General features: G+C 38.7%; 1 protein-coding gene across 4 annotated transcripts in view; it reads right to left on the bottom strand.

Annotated features, from left to right (window-relative positions):
• Window positions 1-15,938, bottom strand: part of TMEM232 (transmembrane protein 232) — a 206,965-nt gene that overhangs the window by 177,399 nt on the left and 13,628 nt on the right. For 3 of the 4 annotated variants that reach the window (XR_013814773.1, XM_079794161.1, XM_079794162.1), the window contains exon 2: window positions 14,257-14,392. Coding sequence is in view for 2 of the 4 variants with exons in the window: in XM_079794161.1 (XP_079650287.1) it covers window positions 14,257-14,381 (125 nt within the window). In the remaining 2 variants the exon portion in view is untranslated. Of the gene's footprint in view, window positions 1-14,256; window positions 14,395-15,938 lie in introns of those variants that run through there. The other variant, XM_079794163.1, reaches the window with a different exon arrangement.

Below are 15,938 nucleotides of genomic sequence, written 5' to 3'. Positions count from 1 at the left end.
CCCTCTGAGGCCCGATAGTCCGATCGATGCCTCCTTGTTTCTGGTTCTGTTCTTGTTCATCCGTCTATGTTGTTCATCATTTCCCCTAGATGAGCGAGATCATGTGTCACTAGAGATATACTTATAAGAACTGAATGTGAGACGAGCAATAATAGTTATGCTGACAGGCAAATGAATCAGTCTGTAGTGAGTTTCTTTCTGGACCAACAGTTCTTTTGAGACCCAATATCAATGTCCACCAGTTCCTTATGTGTACATGTCGGCAATGACCCCTCAGCTCTGGATGGTGGACAAATGGTGGTAATGCAGGTTCGACTCCCTCTGGTTTGGTCTCGGCTGGACCCAGGGGCACGGCTTCACCTGGACCCGGGACCCAGCCTCACCCGGATCCAGGGGCACACGGCCTCACCTGGACCCGGGATCCAGCTTCACCCGGACCCAGGGGCGCGTGGCCTCACCCGGACCCAGGGGCGCATGGCCTCACCCGGGCCCAGGGGTGCGTGGCCTCTCCCAGACCCAGGGGCGCGTGGCCTCACCCGGACCCAGGTGCGCGCAGCTTCACCCGGACCTGGGACCCAGCCTCACCCGGATCCAGGGGCACACAGCCTCATCCGGACCCAGGATCCAGCTTCACCCGGACCCAGGGGCGCGAGGCCTCACCTGGACCCAGGGGTGCGTGGCCTCACCCGGACCCAGGTGCGCGCGGCCTCACCCGGACCCGGGACCCAGCCTCACCCGGATTACTTTCTCTGTTTTACAGGAGTGGGGTGGAGAAGGAGGCTCAGAGAGCCTAAGTATCACACTTAAGGTCATAGCTTTAATAGTGAACAGAACCAATATTTGAAATAAGATGTCTAAGTCTTTTTACTCAGGTTTTTTTTATAAGATCCCTTAGAATATATTACAGTATATAAATATATACTGTGTGCATTCTTCTTAATAAAATAATAGTCAATGTGACTTAAGCCTATTTCTCCACTACCATCTACAGACACCCCCAAACATACCCAACATATACACACAGAGGCACACATACAATATTCAGGGTTTCAAATACAAATTAAAAAATACATTTTCTGAAATGAGATATTTTACCTCAACTTTTTCATAGGCTCTGAGGAAAATGCATTTGTTTGATTTTATTTCTAAAGCAGAGAAAAGCCTCAGGATGAAAACAATACGTAATTTAATTTCTATGCTTACAATACACTTTATAAATAATTTAAGTTTTGTTGATTATTTTTCAATATGGATTGTGGCCTGTAATAAATCATAGAAAATATGGAAAGCCAGTGGTTTTCAGCTTTCTGTATAGATATCACATACTTAATTGGCCTACCACACTCATGTCAATAAATATATTAATGGAAAAATCAATATAGCTATTTTAATCATTTCTTACCCATCACAAATAAATTGAGATTGTTATACAAATTAAGTTATTTAATGATAAACACAACACATGATAAGAATCCAAAAGAAACTTTGAAAAAGCAAATATAGGCATTTAAAAAGAAAACATACTTTAGTCTCACACATTGCAATTTTTTCAAATTATCAAAGAATTTCACAAAGATGATTGTAATCTACTCTAAGTGCATGAGTGCAGTTCTGTAGAAAAGGTTGTAGCTGAAAATCATTGCCATAATTCTGTATAATAAAAGCCTAAAATGCAAATTGACCGAACGGCAGAACAACTGGTGGAACAGGTGGATCGACTGGTGGATCGACTGATCACTGTGACATGCACTGACCACCAGGGGGCAGACGCTCAATGCAGAAGCTGCCCCCAGCCTACAGGCCCCAGGCCAGCCAACACGGGTGCCAGCGGAGGGCCCCAGATTGCCCTGCCAGTTGCCCCACAAATGGGCCCTGATTGCCGGCCAGGCCTAGGGACCTTACCCATGCACAAATTTCGTGCATCAGGCCTCTAGTTTAATATAAAGAGAATATATTAAAGTCTCCCGACCACATGGATACCCTGCTCAAACTGACCCTTTATATACATTATCTGTGAATTCAAAAATTTTTTAGATGAAAATTCATTTGTTCAGTACATATGTAATGAAAACCTCCTACATATAAGGTATTCTGTTAGATATGATAGGACTAATAGAGGAACCAGGCCTGACCTCAGAAAGTTCACAATCTAGGAGGGAAGTGAGACACATCACAAATGATGTAGCATAAAGGAAACTACTAAAAAGAAAAGAAAAGCAGTGGGAGCACAGAAGGACAGCTCATGATTCCCACACTTCCTAGTCCTATAATCTTTGTATAATCAGTGTAAGCTATAATCTTTCATCTGTGGAAATATGGACAAAATCTTATAGAATTTTGAAAATCATTAAGCCAGGATACATAGTCTGGTTCCTGGCAAAAATTCAGCTGTAGATAACTGTGAGTTATAAGCATTATTGGTTTTGATTAAATATTCAGAAAAAGCTTCTTTGCAGAAATGGCACTTGAGCTGTCCCTTGAAGTACAGACAGAACTGGAATGTGACAGAGCAGCAGTTATTCCTTCCAAAACCTTTCCCTGCTTCTTCCTGAGCACACGATCATCCAGGCACAGTCTTTATTTCCCAGTCTTTCTGGAAGATGTGTATGGCCCATGGGAAAGCCTGGGGGATGTTCACATTTCAGGTCACGTCTAACTTAAAGACAGTCTACTTTCTCTAGAATAAGACATTTTTTTTCTCTCTTTCCAGTAGACTGGAACACAAATATGGTGCTGAATCAGCTTTGATCAGGCAAATGAGTACAATGCCCTATGAGATAATGAGGATCCTGAGTTTCTTACTGACCACTAAAGCAGAGTTATTCTGTCAGCCTACACCCACTGGATACATATTTCAGATAATACACGTCTATCTGACTTAAACCACTGACATTAGTTGCTTCAAATTTACCCTAACATAATTGTTAAACTCAAGATAAGAAATGAAGATGCAAATACTCAGTTGAGAACAAAAGTAAATGGCATTAAATAGCAATCTACGGCAGACACTTATAGCTGCATCCATCAATGTCTATTCTCCTTCATTTTTTACTAAAAGATTCTTTCTGGTAATTATGTATGCACTTATTTCTAGGTTTCAGCCAGTAAGATATAAGTAAAATTCAGATAGTAGTTCTAGGAAGTCCCCTAATAAAGTACACACGCCTTTTTTCTGCCCTTCCTCTATTCTGCTGCATGAAGCATGACTGTGATTGCTGGTGCTTTAGCAGCCATGATGGATCATGAGATGGTCTTAAGAATAAGCCATTTGATCAAGGGAAGATGGCTGCCGACAGGAAGGCAGACTGCAAGATACCATGTGAATGAGAGAACAAAGGGAGAGTGTGTGGTCGCACGGGGAGTGTTGGTTAGTGAGTTGAGGGACAGCTATACTACAGGAGACAGTGGGAGATGGCCGGATGGGGTTCCCCTTAACCGGCAGCCCCCACTGCTGTTGGGTTCCCTCCCGGAGCGACCAGCTCTGACACGGAGACTGCGCCATCTTGAAGGGGAAAGTGGATGTTATCGGAAGCCTAAAAACCTACAACTATAAGCACCTAGCGAACAGCTGCGAACCCGGGAGGGAACACCGGTTCCCAAGTGGCGCAAGCACGCGGATTTAGAGGAGCTCTGCACCCCCTCACGAAAGGTCAGATTTCGCCTGGGATAAGGTGAGGTCTGTGGTCCGGGCAGGAGAGAGAAACGTGCACTGTGGGAGCTGTAGGACCTGGGAAAGTCTGCAACCAGAAAAATCCACGGCGGTTGGGGCTGGCGTGATCCGCAAATGTGGAAGGGGGTTCAAAGAGCTGCTAACAGAAGGGAACTTTAAAAAGTAACCCATAGCTGAACTGGGCCCAGAAAGACAGCCTAGAGATTTTGGGGGTGTGCCAGCTGCTTGGACCCAAGGGGAAAGGAGACTGTGCAGACTTGCGTGCAGCGCTGGGGTTTGCGCGCTTGCTCTGGCTTCTCTCTCTCTCTCTCTCTCTCTCTCTCTCTCTCTCTCTCTCTCTCTCTTTTCTGCTATTTGGATCCTTCCTTTTGATTGCTGAGCCCAGTGCATAGGATCACCCAATTGGGAACACTCTAGGAGACTGCAGGGGAAAGTTGTTCTTGTGGAACCTGGGGATCAGAGCGGGGAATGACGATCGGAGAACCAGCTCTGGGGCGGCCCTTTCCCCCAAACCGATATTAAGTGCCATGGGGAAAACAAAATCTAAACACTAGCTAGAGAGGACCTATAGACCCAGAGGTCAATCCAGAAACACTGCCACTCAGGGGTTGAATCACAAATTGACTCTTGTGTAAACACAAATAAAGGAGTATAAGAAATAAAGACTTACTTACTGCCTACTTAAAAATCAGGACTGTGGCCTACAACACTGAGAAGCAGTGGAACGCAGGAAACTTCACTACTGTCCTGACTAGGAAACAGGCATGCCAAACAGAACAGTAGAGGAAGTGAATGAACTTCACTACTGCACATTTTTTACATTTTTTTCATCTTTTACTTAATAAACTAAATTTTTTTTTCTTTTTTCCTCACTTGATTTTACCTTTTTAATTATTACATTTTTATTTTCATTCAGTATTATTACTACTACTATTTTACCTTTTTTTTAAAAAAAGTGTCATTTTATTTTCTCTTTATTTTACTTTGGGATTAGTGTTCGACATTCCATTTTCATCTTTCCTTTAGCATTATTTTACTCTATCTCAACTTTAACTTTATGCCATCACTCTCTTCCTCACTTTTCCCCTTTGTCCTGTTTCTCTTACCCTATTCCTGCTTTAGATTTTCCCTATTCCTTCTTTTTACCCCCTGTTAAAATTTCACCCTACTTATATATCTAATTTCCAATCCACTGCTCCAAGTCCATACACACCTCTCTCTTCTCTCTCTTCACCATCCAAATTTTTTTTTCTCTCTGTCCTTTTGTTGTTGTTTGCTTGATGGTTGATTTTATCAGTTTTTTTATGCTTGTTTGTGAGAATGTTTCACTTTCTGTTTTTGTTTTTTTGTTTTTGTTTGTTTTTTGCTTCTATATTCCCTCGCCTCACTTGATATTAGTTGTTTGTAGTTTGCATTCATCTCTAGGTATTTGCTGCTAGCATTTGTTGGAACTAGTGACTGTTCTATTGGAGTTTTCTCCCCATATAAATAGTTATTTACCCTCTTCTTTCTTATTCTCTTTCTTTCTCTCTTACTTTTTTTTCCCTTTTCCAATTTCATTTTTGCACTCCTTTTTTTTTTCTCTTCTTCTTTCTTTCTTATCTTCTAATTCACCTTTCTCTGGTGGTCACCTTTATTTGGGGTTATTAATATCATGAATACATTTGTGTTCAATGCCTTGTGCGTTGTGCCTTGTTGTGTTGTATTTTCTGCCTTTAGATCAATGCAGGAGAGAGAGAACTACATAACCAGACACCTGGAGAAGAGAGATCATGGGGAGACAAAGAAACAGACCACATATGAAAGAAAAGCAGGCATCACCAGAAAAGCAAGTAAACAAAATGGAGGCAAGCAACCTGTCAGAGAAAGAATTCAGAGAAATGGTCATAAGGTAGATGAAAAGAATGTAAGCCAAATTCAACACTATGTGTAAGAACCAAGAGGAAATGAAGAAGAACCAAGAAGAAATGAAAAATGACATTGCTGCTATAAAGAACTCAATAGAAAACATCAATAGTAGACTAAAAGAAGCAGAGGACCACATCAGTGAGCTAGAAGACAAGGTAAGAAAAAATACCCAAGTAGAGCAGCTTCTGGAAAAATAATTAAAAAGCAGGAAGAGAGCCTAAGGGAACTTTGGGACAACACAAAACGAAACAACATCCACATAATAGGGGTGCCAGAAGGAGAGGAAACTGAGAAAGGAATAGAAAACCTGTTTGAAGAAATAATGACAGAAAACTTCCCTGATATAGGGAAGAAAAAACCCACACAAATCCAAGAAGCTCACAGAGTCCCAAGCAAAATGTAACCCAAAAGACCGACGCCAAGGCACATTATAATTAAATTGGCAAACACCAACGACAAAGTAAGAATCTTAAAAGCAGCCAGAGAGACACAAAAAGTTACCTACAAAGGATACGCCATCAGACTAGTGATTGATTTATCAACAAAAACATCAGGCCAGAAGGGAATGGAATGAAGTATACAAAGTCATGCAAAGGAAGGGTCTAAATTCAAGAATACTGTACCCAGCAAGGTTATCAATCAAAATTGAGCGTGAAATCAGGAGTTTCACAGACAAAAAATGACTAAGCTAGTTTATTACCACCAAACCAGCAATGCAAGAAATGCTAAAGAGTCTGATGTAAAAAGAAGAAATAGGAAGCAAAGAAGGAACACAGAGGTAAAGAATAAAAATTGCGACAAACAAGTGCCTATCAATAATAACTTTAAATGTAAATGGATTAAATGCCCCAATCAAAAGACATAGGGTAACTGATTGGATAAGAAAACATGACCCATACATCTGCTGTGTACAGGAAACCCATCTCAGAAAAAAAGACGCACACAGACTGAGGGTGAAGGGATGGAAAAAGGCTTTCCAGGTGAATGAAAAATGAAAAAAAAGAAAGCTGGGGTAGCAATACTTATATCTGACAAATTAGATCTCAAAATGAAGGACATAAAAACAGGTAAGGAAGGCCACTTCATAATACTGAAGGGAGCAATCCAACAAGAAGAAATAACTCTGGTAAACATATACGCACCCAATACATGAGCACCCAAATACATTAAAAAAAAAAAAACTCCTGGAGGATATCAAGGGAGAGATTAACAGCAATACAATTAGTAGGGGACTTTAATACCCCACTATCACCATTGGACAAATCCTCTAAACAAAAAATCAGCAAAGAAACATCAATCCTAAATGATTCACTAGACCAGATGGAATTAATTGACATCTTCAGAACATTTCACCCCAAAGCCACAGAATATACATTCTTCTCAAGTACACATGGGTCATTTTCAAAGACAGACCATATATTGGGTCACAGGCAGTCTCTTCAAATTCAAGAAGATAGAAATCATATCAAGCATCTTCTCAGATCACAATGGCAGAAAATTAGAAATCAACTACAATAAAAACAATCCAAAAAAATCAAACACATGGAGACTAAATAGCATGCTATTAAACAATGACTGGGCTACCAGAGAGATCTAAGAAGAAATTAAAAACATCATGGCAACAAACGACAATGAAAACACAATAATTCAAAATCTATGGGACACAGCGAAAGCAGTCTTGAGAGGGAAGTTCATATCTCTACAAGCCTACTGCAAAAAATAAGAAACAATGGTAATAAACTACCTAACCCTCCAACTCAAAGAGTTAGAAAGAGAGCAACAAGAAAAGCCCAGTGTAAGCAGAAGGAAGGAAATAATAAAGATCAGAGCAGAGATAAATGACATAGAGACCAAAAAATAGATAAAAATAGAAAAGATCAACAAAACCAAGAGCTGGTTCTTTGAAAGGATAAACAAGATTGATGAACCTCCAGCCAGGCTCACCAAGAAGCAAAGAGAGAGGACCCAAATAAACAAAATCAGAAATGAAAGAAGGGAAATAACAACAGACCCCACATAAATACAAAGGATGGTTAAAAAATACTATGAACAACTCTATTCCCACAAACTGGACAACCTGGAGGAAATGGACATATTCCTAGAAAAATACAACCTTCCAAAACTCAATCAGGAAGAATCTAAACATCTCAATAGGCCAATAACTATGGAAGAAATTGAAGCAGTTATCAAAAAACTTCCGGCAAACAAAAGCCCGGGGCCAGACAGCTTCACAGGGGAGTTTTACCAAACACTCAAGGAAGATCTAAAACCTATCCTCCTCAGACTATTCCAAAAAAATTCAAGAGGAAGGAACACTTCCAAACTCATTTTATGAAGCCAGCATCACACTAATACCAAAACCAGATAAAGACAACACAATGAAAGAGAATTACCGGCCAATATCCCTCATGAACATAGATGCCAAAATCTTCAACAAAATTCTAGCAAATCAGATCCAGCAGTACATCAGAAAGATCATACACCATGACCAAGTAGGATTTATCCCAGGGATGCAAGGATGGTACAATATCCGCAAATCAGTACACATGATACCTCACATAAACAAATTGAGAGATAAAAATCACATAGTCATATCAATTGATGCAGAAAAAGCATTTGACCAAATCCAACACCCTTTCTTTCTTTCTTTCTTTTTTTAAATATATTTTTATTGATTTTTTTACAGAGAGGAGAGAGAGGGATAGAGAGTTAGAAATATCCATGAGAGAGAAACATCGATCAGCTGCTTCTTGCACACCCCCTACTGGGGATGTACCCGCAACCAATGTACATGCCCTTGACCGGAATTGAACCTGGGACCCTTCAGTCTGCAGGCTGATGCTCTATCCACTGATCCAAACCGGTTTTGGCCAACACCCTTTCTTGATAAAAACTCTCAACAAGGTGGGAATAGAAGGATCATACCTCAACATCATAAAAGCCATATATGATAAACCCACAGCCAACATCATACTCAATGGGCAAAAATTAAAACCACTTCCCCTAAGAACAGGAACAAGACAGGGATGCCCACTCTCACCACTCCTGTTCAACATAGTACTGGAAGTATTAGCCATTGCAATTAGACAAGAAGAAGAAATAAAAGGCATCCAAATTGGAAAAGAACAAGTAAAGTTGTCCTTATTTGCAGATGACATGATTTTACATAAAAAACCCAAAAGACTCCATCAAAAAACTATTAGACTTAATAAATGAATTCGGCAATGTAGCAGGATACAAAATTAACGCCAAGAAATCTATGGCCTTTCTATACACCAATAGTGAACTTACAGAAAGAGAGACTAAAAAAAGCAATCCCATTTACCATCACACCAAAAAAAATTAAGATACCTAGGAATAAACTTAACTAAGGAGGTAAAAGACCTATACGCGGAAAACTGCAGGTCACTGAAAAAAGAGATAGAGGAAAACGTAAACAGATGGAAGAACATACCATGTTCATGGATTGGTAGAATCAACATCATTAAAATGTCCATACTACCCAAAGCAATCTATAGATTCAATGCATTCCCTATTAAAACACCAACAGCATATTTCACAGACCTAGAAAGAACTCTCCAAAAATTCATCTGGAATAAAAAAAGACCCCAAATAGCTACAGAAATCCTGAGAAAGAAGAACACAGTAGGTGGGATCTCAATACCAGATTTCAAGCTGTATTACAAAGCTACTGTTCTCAAAACAGCCTGGTACTGGCACAAGAACAGACATATAGACCAATGGAATAGAATAGAGAACCCAGATATCAATCCAAACCACTATGCTCAATTAATATTTGACAAAGGAGGAATGAACATACAATGGAGTCAAGACAGTCTCTTTCAATAAGTGGTGTTAGGAAAATTAGACAGATACATGCAAAAAAATGAAACTAGACCACCAACTTACACCATACACAAAAATAAACTCAAATGGATAAAAGACTTAAACATAAGATAGGAAACCATAAAAATACTGGAGGAATCCACAGGCAGCAAAATCTCAGACATATGCCAAAGCAATTTTTTCACTGATACCACTCCTAGGGCAATGGAAACTAAAGAGAAAATAAACAAATGGGACTACATCCAAAAAAAAGCTTTTGTACAGCAAAAGAGACCATCAACAAAACAATAAGAAAGCCCACTGTATGGGAGAGCATATTTGCAAATGTTATCACTGATAAAGGCTTAATCTCCAATATTTACAGGGAACTCGTACAACTTTATAAAAGGAAGATAAAGGATCCAATAAAAAAAAAATGGGCAACGGACCTAAATAGAAACTTTTTGAAAGAAGACAGAAGGAAGGCCAAGAGACATATGAAAACATGCTCAAAGTCACTAATTATCTAGAACTACTATCTGAATTTTACTTATAAGTCCCGTATGTCAAGTATGTCAAGCTCTGCTGTGTCTCTATGTGGCAAGTTATGATTTAGTGATCAGCATGGTAATAATTCAAAATTTCTTGCCTCATTTTCTGTTAATGTATTAACTGCATTGACCTTCTACAACTGAAATCAAGTATTAAAATCTTAATCCTTTCTCATATTCTACCCTCTAGAGCAGTGATGGGCAACCTTTTGAGCTTGGTGTGTCAAACTTCGCCAAAAAACTGAGCATAACTTGGGTAGTGTGTCACTTTGAGGAAAAAACTAACTCCAAGACTCTAGTCGCAAATGTTTCATCCTCAGGAGCAGCAAATGTTTCATCCTTGGCATGCAGCCATGTGTCATCAGAAATGGCTACGCGTGTCAGTGCTGACACACGTGTCATAGGTTCGCCATCACTGCTCTAGAGACTTGAACCAAGACAATGGTACAAGCCCAAGAATAAGAGGACTGTGGGTTTAAAATCTTGCAAGACCCTACATATTTTGTACAGATAATCTTATCAGTAGTTGCTGATACATTATTTGGGGTAATATATCCTAAAGGAAGCTACACTGTAATATATTGAATGTGTTCATGATTTTTTTGGCCACCAGGCTCCTAAGTTATCATATTTTTGGCTAAATCACTTGTTAGCCAACCCAAATGCTACAAGTACAGATGTCTCAATCTAAAATTAACAGATCTAATTACGAGATCTTAACCATTAGGATTTCTTTAAAGGCTTATAATAATTCAGATGCATAAAACAAAAACAAATAATATTGTTCAAATAACAAAAGACCAGCATATAAATGAATCTAAAAAAGTTTCTTCCTGGTGCTTGACAACAGACATTTAAAACCCACATACAGAGCTATATTATATTAAAAATGTATACATATAAAAATCAAAATTATATTGATATACACTATAAATATATTATATTTTTAAAATATTTAGAATATGCATTTGTTGAGCACATTTTACTAAATATAAAAGTGTAAAAAACATTAATAAAAAGGAAATATTTCAGGCTTATTAACATTTCAGGAAGCTTTGAAGACTACAGAATCCTAGATATAAAAAATAAGCAGCTTATGTAACAAAGATGTAAAATAATCCTAATAGTTTGCCTAAATCTTCTTAATGTAAGACTTAGATTCCCTTTAATTTTTTCCCAGTCAGCTAAAATGTGTATAGTTTATTTAAGTCTTCAAAATCTTTTGGTCTTTTCCATCTCTAGATGATATTTTTTTAAAAAAAGCAAAATATACTATACATAACAAAATAATCTTAGTTTTAAAATAAATAGTGGCAAAATAGTGTCATCTGGAACCAGTAATCCATTGTAATGCTATGTGATTCTCCCTTTGGTCCAGAAATGTGTGGACTTCAGTACCTCATTTGAAGGATTTACATGGGTCCCTTTGTGTGTCTCTAACAGAACACACTCTGAGCCTGCAAAAACTCATGTATCTAAGGAAGAATAAGTGAAGCACATTTAGTATGAGGCCTATGACAATTCATGCAAACCTAAGAAGAAGAAGAAAAAAAGAAAAACAAAGATGATGATCCTTCGTGTAAGTTAGGTCTCTACTTCATCTCAAACAGGGTCAGATTCTGATTCTCTTGATACAGGGGGTCATGGAGAGAAGACGCAGTATGTTTTCCAAGTGACCGTACAGTCAAGAGAAGGCCAGGATTTTCAAAGTGTGGGAAACTTACTGGAGGTTCCCTCCACATTGTCATCCCAATTCTTTCTTCCTAATCCCGGGGAGCTATAGAGAAGCTAGCCTGGGTGCTCAGCAAAGAAAGAAGAAAGGAAATGTGTGTGTGTGTGTGTGTGAAGATCGGTCTCAATATAGATTTATACCCCAGGCAAAGATAGATAAATGGCCGGGAACACTCAGGCAGCAAAGTTAGTTTCAGCTGTCCCAACTGGTAGCATCTACAGGTGCCTCGCAGAGAACAAATGCAAGATTATCTGGTGGATGACACAAACACTTCCCCCACTCCCCGAAGGATAAGTGGGAAAGGATAAGCCACAACATAAATGAAAACAACAAAAATTAAAAATTTACCAAGACTATAAACATTGGAATAATTAAGACACAAATTGTACAACTATCATACCTATTCTATAATATGCTTAAAAGTATCTGTAGGCAACCAGATACTCTAAGCCTAAGTAGATTTGAAGAAAAATATTACTAGAAATGTAATATATTAATATATAATTATTAAAATGGAATGGATAAATTTGGTAAGAAGAGAGATAATTAGTCATGCAGAAAACAGATCACATCAGAATAAATTATTCACAATAGAGTAAAAATAGACAAAACTGGAAAATGAAGATGAAAGAGTAAAGGATGTGAAAAATAAAATGGGATGGTCTTATATGCATTTAATCAAGAGTCCAATAATCAGAGATAAGAGAAAATGGGTTTACAAGGTAATAACTGAAGAAACAATGTCTGATAATTTATCAGGAATTATGAAAGACACAGTCCATAGATACATCAGGTTTAAGAAATCCAAGGAGAATAATTTTTAATTATATTCAGACACATCACAGTAAAACTGCAGAAAATGCAAGACAATAAAACATTTTTGAAAGCACTCAAAATTGGGGAAAACACATTAATCCTAAATAAAATAGCATAAAAATTTCACCCAATTTTTCAACAGCAATAAGGAAAGCTGTGAGTGGAATGACACCTTTGGTGTGCTGCAGGAAAAGAATAAAAGCAATAACAGACCAAAGATAATTCCATATTCAGCCAGGCCAGCATGGCTTGGTGATTGAGCATTGACCTATGAACTACGATGTCACAGTTTGATTCCCAGATAGAGTATATGCCTGGGTTGCAGGCTCGATCCCCAGTGTGGGGCATGCAGGAGGCAGCTGATCTGATTCTCTCTCATTGATGTTTCTATCTCTTTCTCCCTCTCCCTTCCTCTCTGAAATCAATAAAGAAATATATTTTTTAAAAATAAAAATAATAAAAAATTAAATTTCCAGACTTCTGTATGATGAAAGGTACCACAAAACCAAAGTTAAAAGACAGGCCAGACTGAATGAATTAATAATAAATATTTAAGAATATTAAGTATCAATTTGAAAAGACAACACATATTAAATTGGTCAAACACATGAGCAGGCAAGTACCACTTTGGCCCTACGATACCAGCAAATATTAAGAAGTCTGACAATACCAGGTATTGGTGAAGATGGGGGAAGTGATATTTTTACATACTGGTAAAGCAAGTGTAAATTGATTCAGGCACTTTGGCGAGCAATGGCATCAAGTTAAATTTAAGAAGCAAGGCATAAAAAAAATCCACTTCAATGAAACATACAGGTACACAAAGAAATGTACAATAATTTTCACTATAGCATTAACTTTATGGAAAATACGGTAAGTAAAATAAGAATTTATTATATTTGAACATTATGCCACTGCTGAAGTGAATGAAGAAAATACATCATTAGCAATATGACTTGAATTAAAATCATAACATTAACTTTTTAAAATCAAATCATAGATATATGTTATGATTTATCTCTGTATATAATTTATGTAATTACATAATTATATTTAAAATCATGTGGAAAATACAATTTTGTATTCAGGTATATTAAAGTAGAAATATGATCTGCAATTACATATACCACAATTATTATAGTTGAGAGGGCATGTTGTCAGAGCTTCAAGTTGATCTGTTGATCTATTCTTCATTAAAAAAATATATTTGAAATAAACATAACAATATTTGACCTTAACCAAAACAATATATAATAATGTTTTATTATATATTCTATTCTTTTATTTTTTTTTAAATTTCTTAATGTCACACACAATTTTTAAATTATCAACAAACTTTGATCTAGTAACTTCATTTTAAGACATTATATACTAAAGCAATAATTTGATGCAGAAAAACATTCTACTGTGGTTTAATATAAAATAGCAAAGGATTTAATAATAACTAAAATGTTTCATAATGTAATGGTTATTAAATGCTTTCTCATGTGTTTTAGATTATGGCAATTTAAAACACATATATGATTATAAAAGGATTGCTTATTTTAAACAAACATAGAACTCAAAATTTTAGAAATGATTAATAATGGATCTATTTATTTAAAAAATAGTAATTTTTTAATTCTGTACAGCATTTGTATTGATGTACAAAATAGCCTGTAGTTATACTTATTGCTCACATTGTCTGTATTTTCTGAATTCTACAATACCTATGGGTCCACTACTTTAATAATATGAAAAATTTTTAAACTTACTTTGATTTATCACTCCTTCTTTTCTTTTCCTTTTGCAAATTAAACCTCAAGACTTTTTCTTTATAAGAGGGAGCTATTACTCCAAATATATCAGTCACAGGTGATTTCTTAACAGGCATATTCATGGATCATAAACCTAAAGAGAAATATTAAACTGTATATTAGAATACAAATATACTCCCAGTGCCACATAATATATTTCATGTAAATTTATTATTTATGGGGAAATGGGTGGCAAGAAGGAAATCAGGCTGAAGCATGAAATTGTATTAAGGAAATATTTAAATTTAAATTTAAAGTGTCAGACTTAGGATTCAAACCCAACTTTGAATCAAAAACCCATGTTCCATATATTGTTACTACTATAAAATTAACCTTTCATGTAATATTTAGTCTTTATTGTACTTTACCAGTTTTATCAGTAAAACCATTGAAAGAACAGCATGGCATAGTAGTTAAAAGAATACAACCAGACTAACTGATATACTTAACTGCTCTGTACCTCAGTTTCCTCTCCTGTAAAAGAGAATAGTACCTTTATAGCATTGTTATAAAAAATCCTACCTAATAAAAGAGAAACATGCAAATTGGCCGTACCTCTGCTACGTCCACAAGCCACGCCCACCAGCCAATCAGGAGCGAGTATGCAAATTAACCCAACCAAGATGGCGACAGCCACAGAGCTGGAGCAAGCAGGAGGCTTGGGTTGCCCCTGGCAATGGAGGAAGCCAAGCTTCACTCTGCCCTGGCCTGCCCTGGCCTCAGCTCAAGGCTATAAAGTTTCAATTATAGAAGATAAACAAATCCCAGATACCAGGGCCTCCATTTGGGTCACCAGGGGCTGTGGCCGGCCTGCAAACCACCACAGGCCCCTCGCCCAGGCCATCCCACGCCCCAAGGGAACCCCACCCTGATCTGGGACACCCTTCAGGGCAAACCAGCCAGCTCCCACCATGCACCAGGCCTCTATCCTATCTAATAAAAGAGTAATATGCAAATTGACTGTCACTCCAACACACAAGATTGCTGCCCCCGTGTGGTCAAAGATGGCTGCTCCCATGTGGACACAAGATGGCTGCCACAAGATGGCCAGCAGAGGAGGGCAGTTGGGAGGAACCACGTCTGCAAGGGAGGGCAGTTGGGAGTGATCAAGCCTGCAGGGAAGGGCAGTTGGGAGGACCCAGGCCTGCAGGGGAGAACAGTTGGGGGGGACCAGGCCTGCAGGACAGGGCAGTTAGGGGTGACCAGGCCTGCAGTGGAGGGCAGTTTGGGGGGATCAGGTCTGCAGGGGAGGGCAGTTTCGGGACCCAGGCCTGCAGGGGAGGGCAGTTGGTGGTGGGGGGGGTGGTCCAGACCAGCAGGGGAGAGCAGTTAGGGGCGATGAGGCTGGCAGGGAGGGTAGTTTGAGGGGACCAGGCCTGCAGGGGAGGGCAGTTGGGGGTGACCAGGCTGGCAGGGGAGAGCAGTTAGGGGTGACCAGGCTGGCAGGGGAGCAGTTAGGCATCAATCAGGCTGGCAGGGGAGTGGATACGGGGTGATCAGTCTGGCAGTCAGAAGTGGTTAGGGGCAATTAGGAAGGCAGGCAGGTGAGCAGTTGAGAGCCAGCAGTCCTGGATTGTGGGGTCCCAGATTGGAGAGGGTGCAGGCTGGGCTGAGGGACACACATCTCCGTGCACGAATTT

The sequence above is a fragment of the Cnephaeus nilssonii genome (assembly GCF_951640355.1).
Source record: "Cnephaeus nilssonii genome assembly, chromosome: 2".
Taxonomy (NCBI): Eukaryota; Metazoa; Chordata; class Mammalia; order Chiroptera; family Vespertilionidae; genus Cnephaeus; species Cnephaeus nilssonii.
Note: the sequence above shows the minus strand (reverse complement) of the source record. Positions and strands in the feature narration are given on the sequence as shown.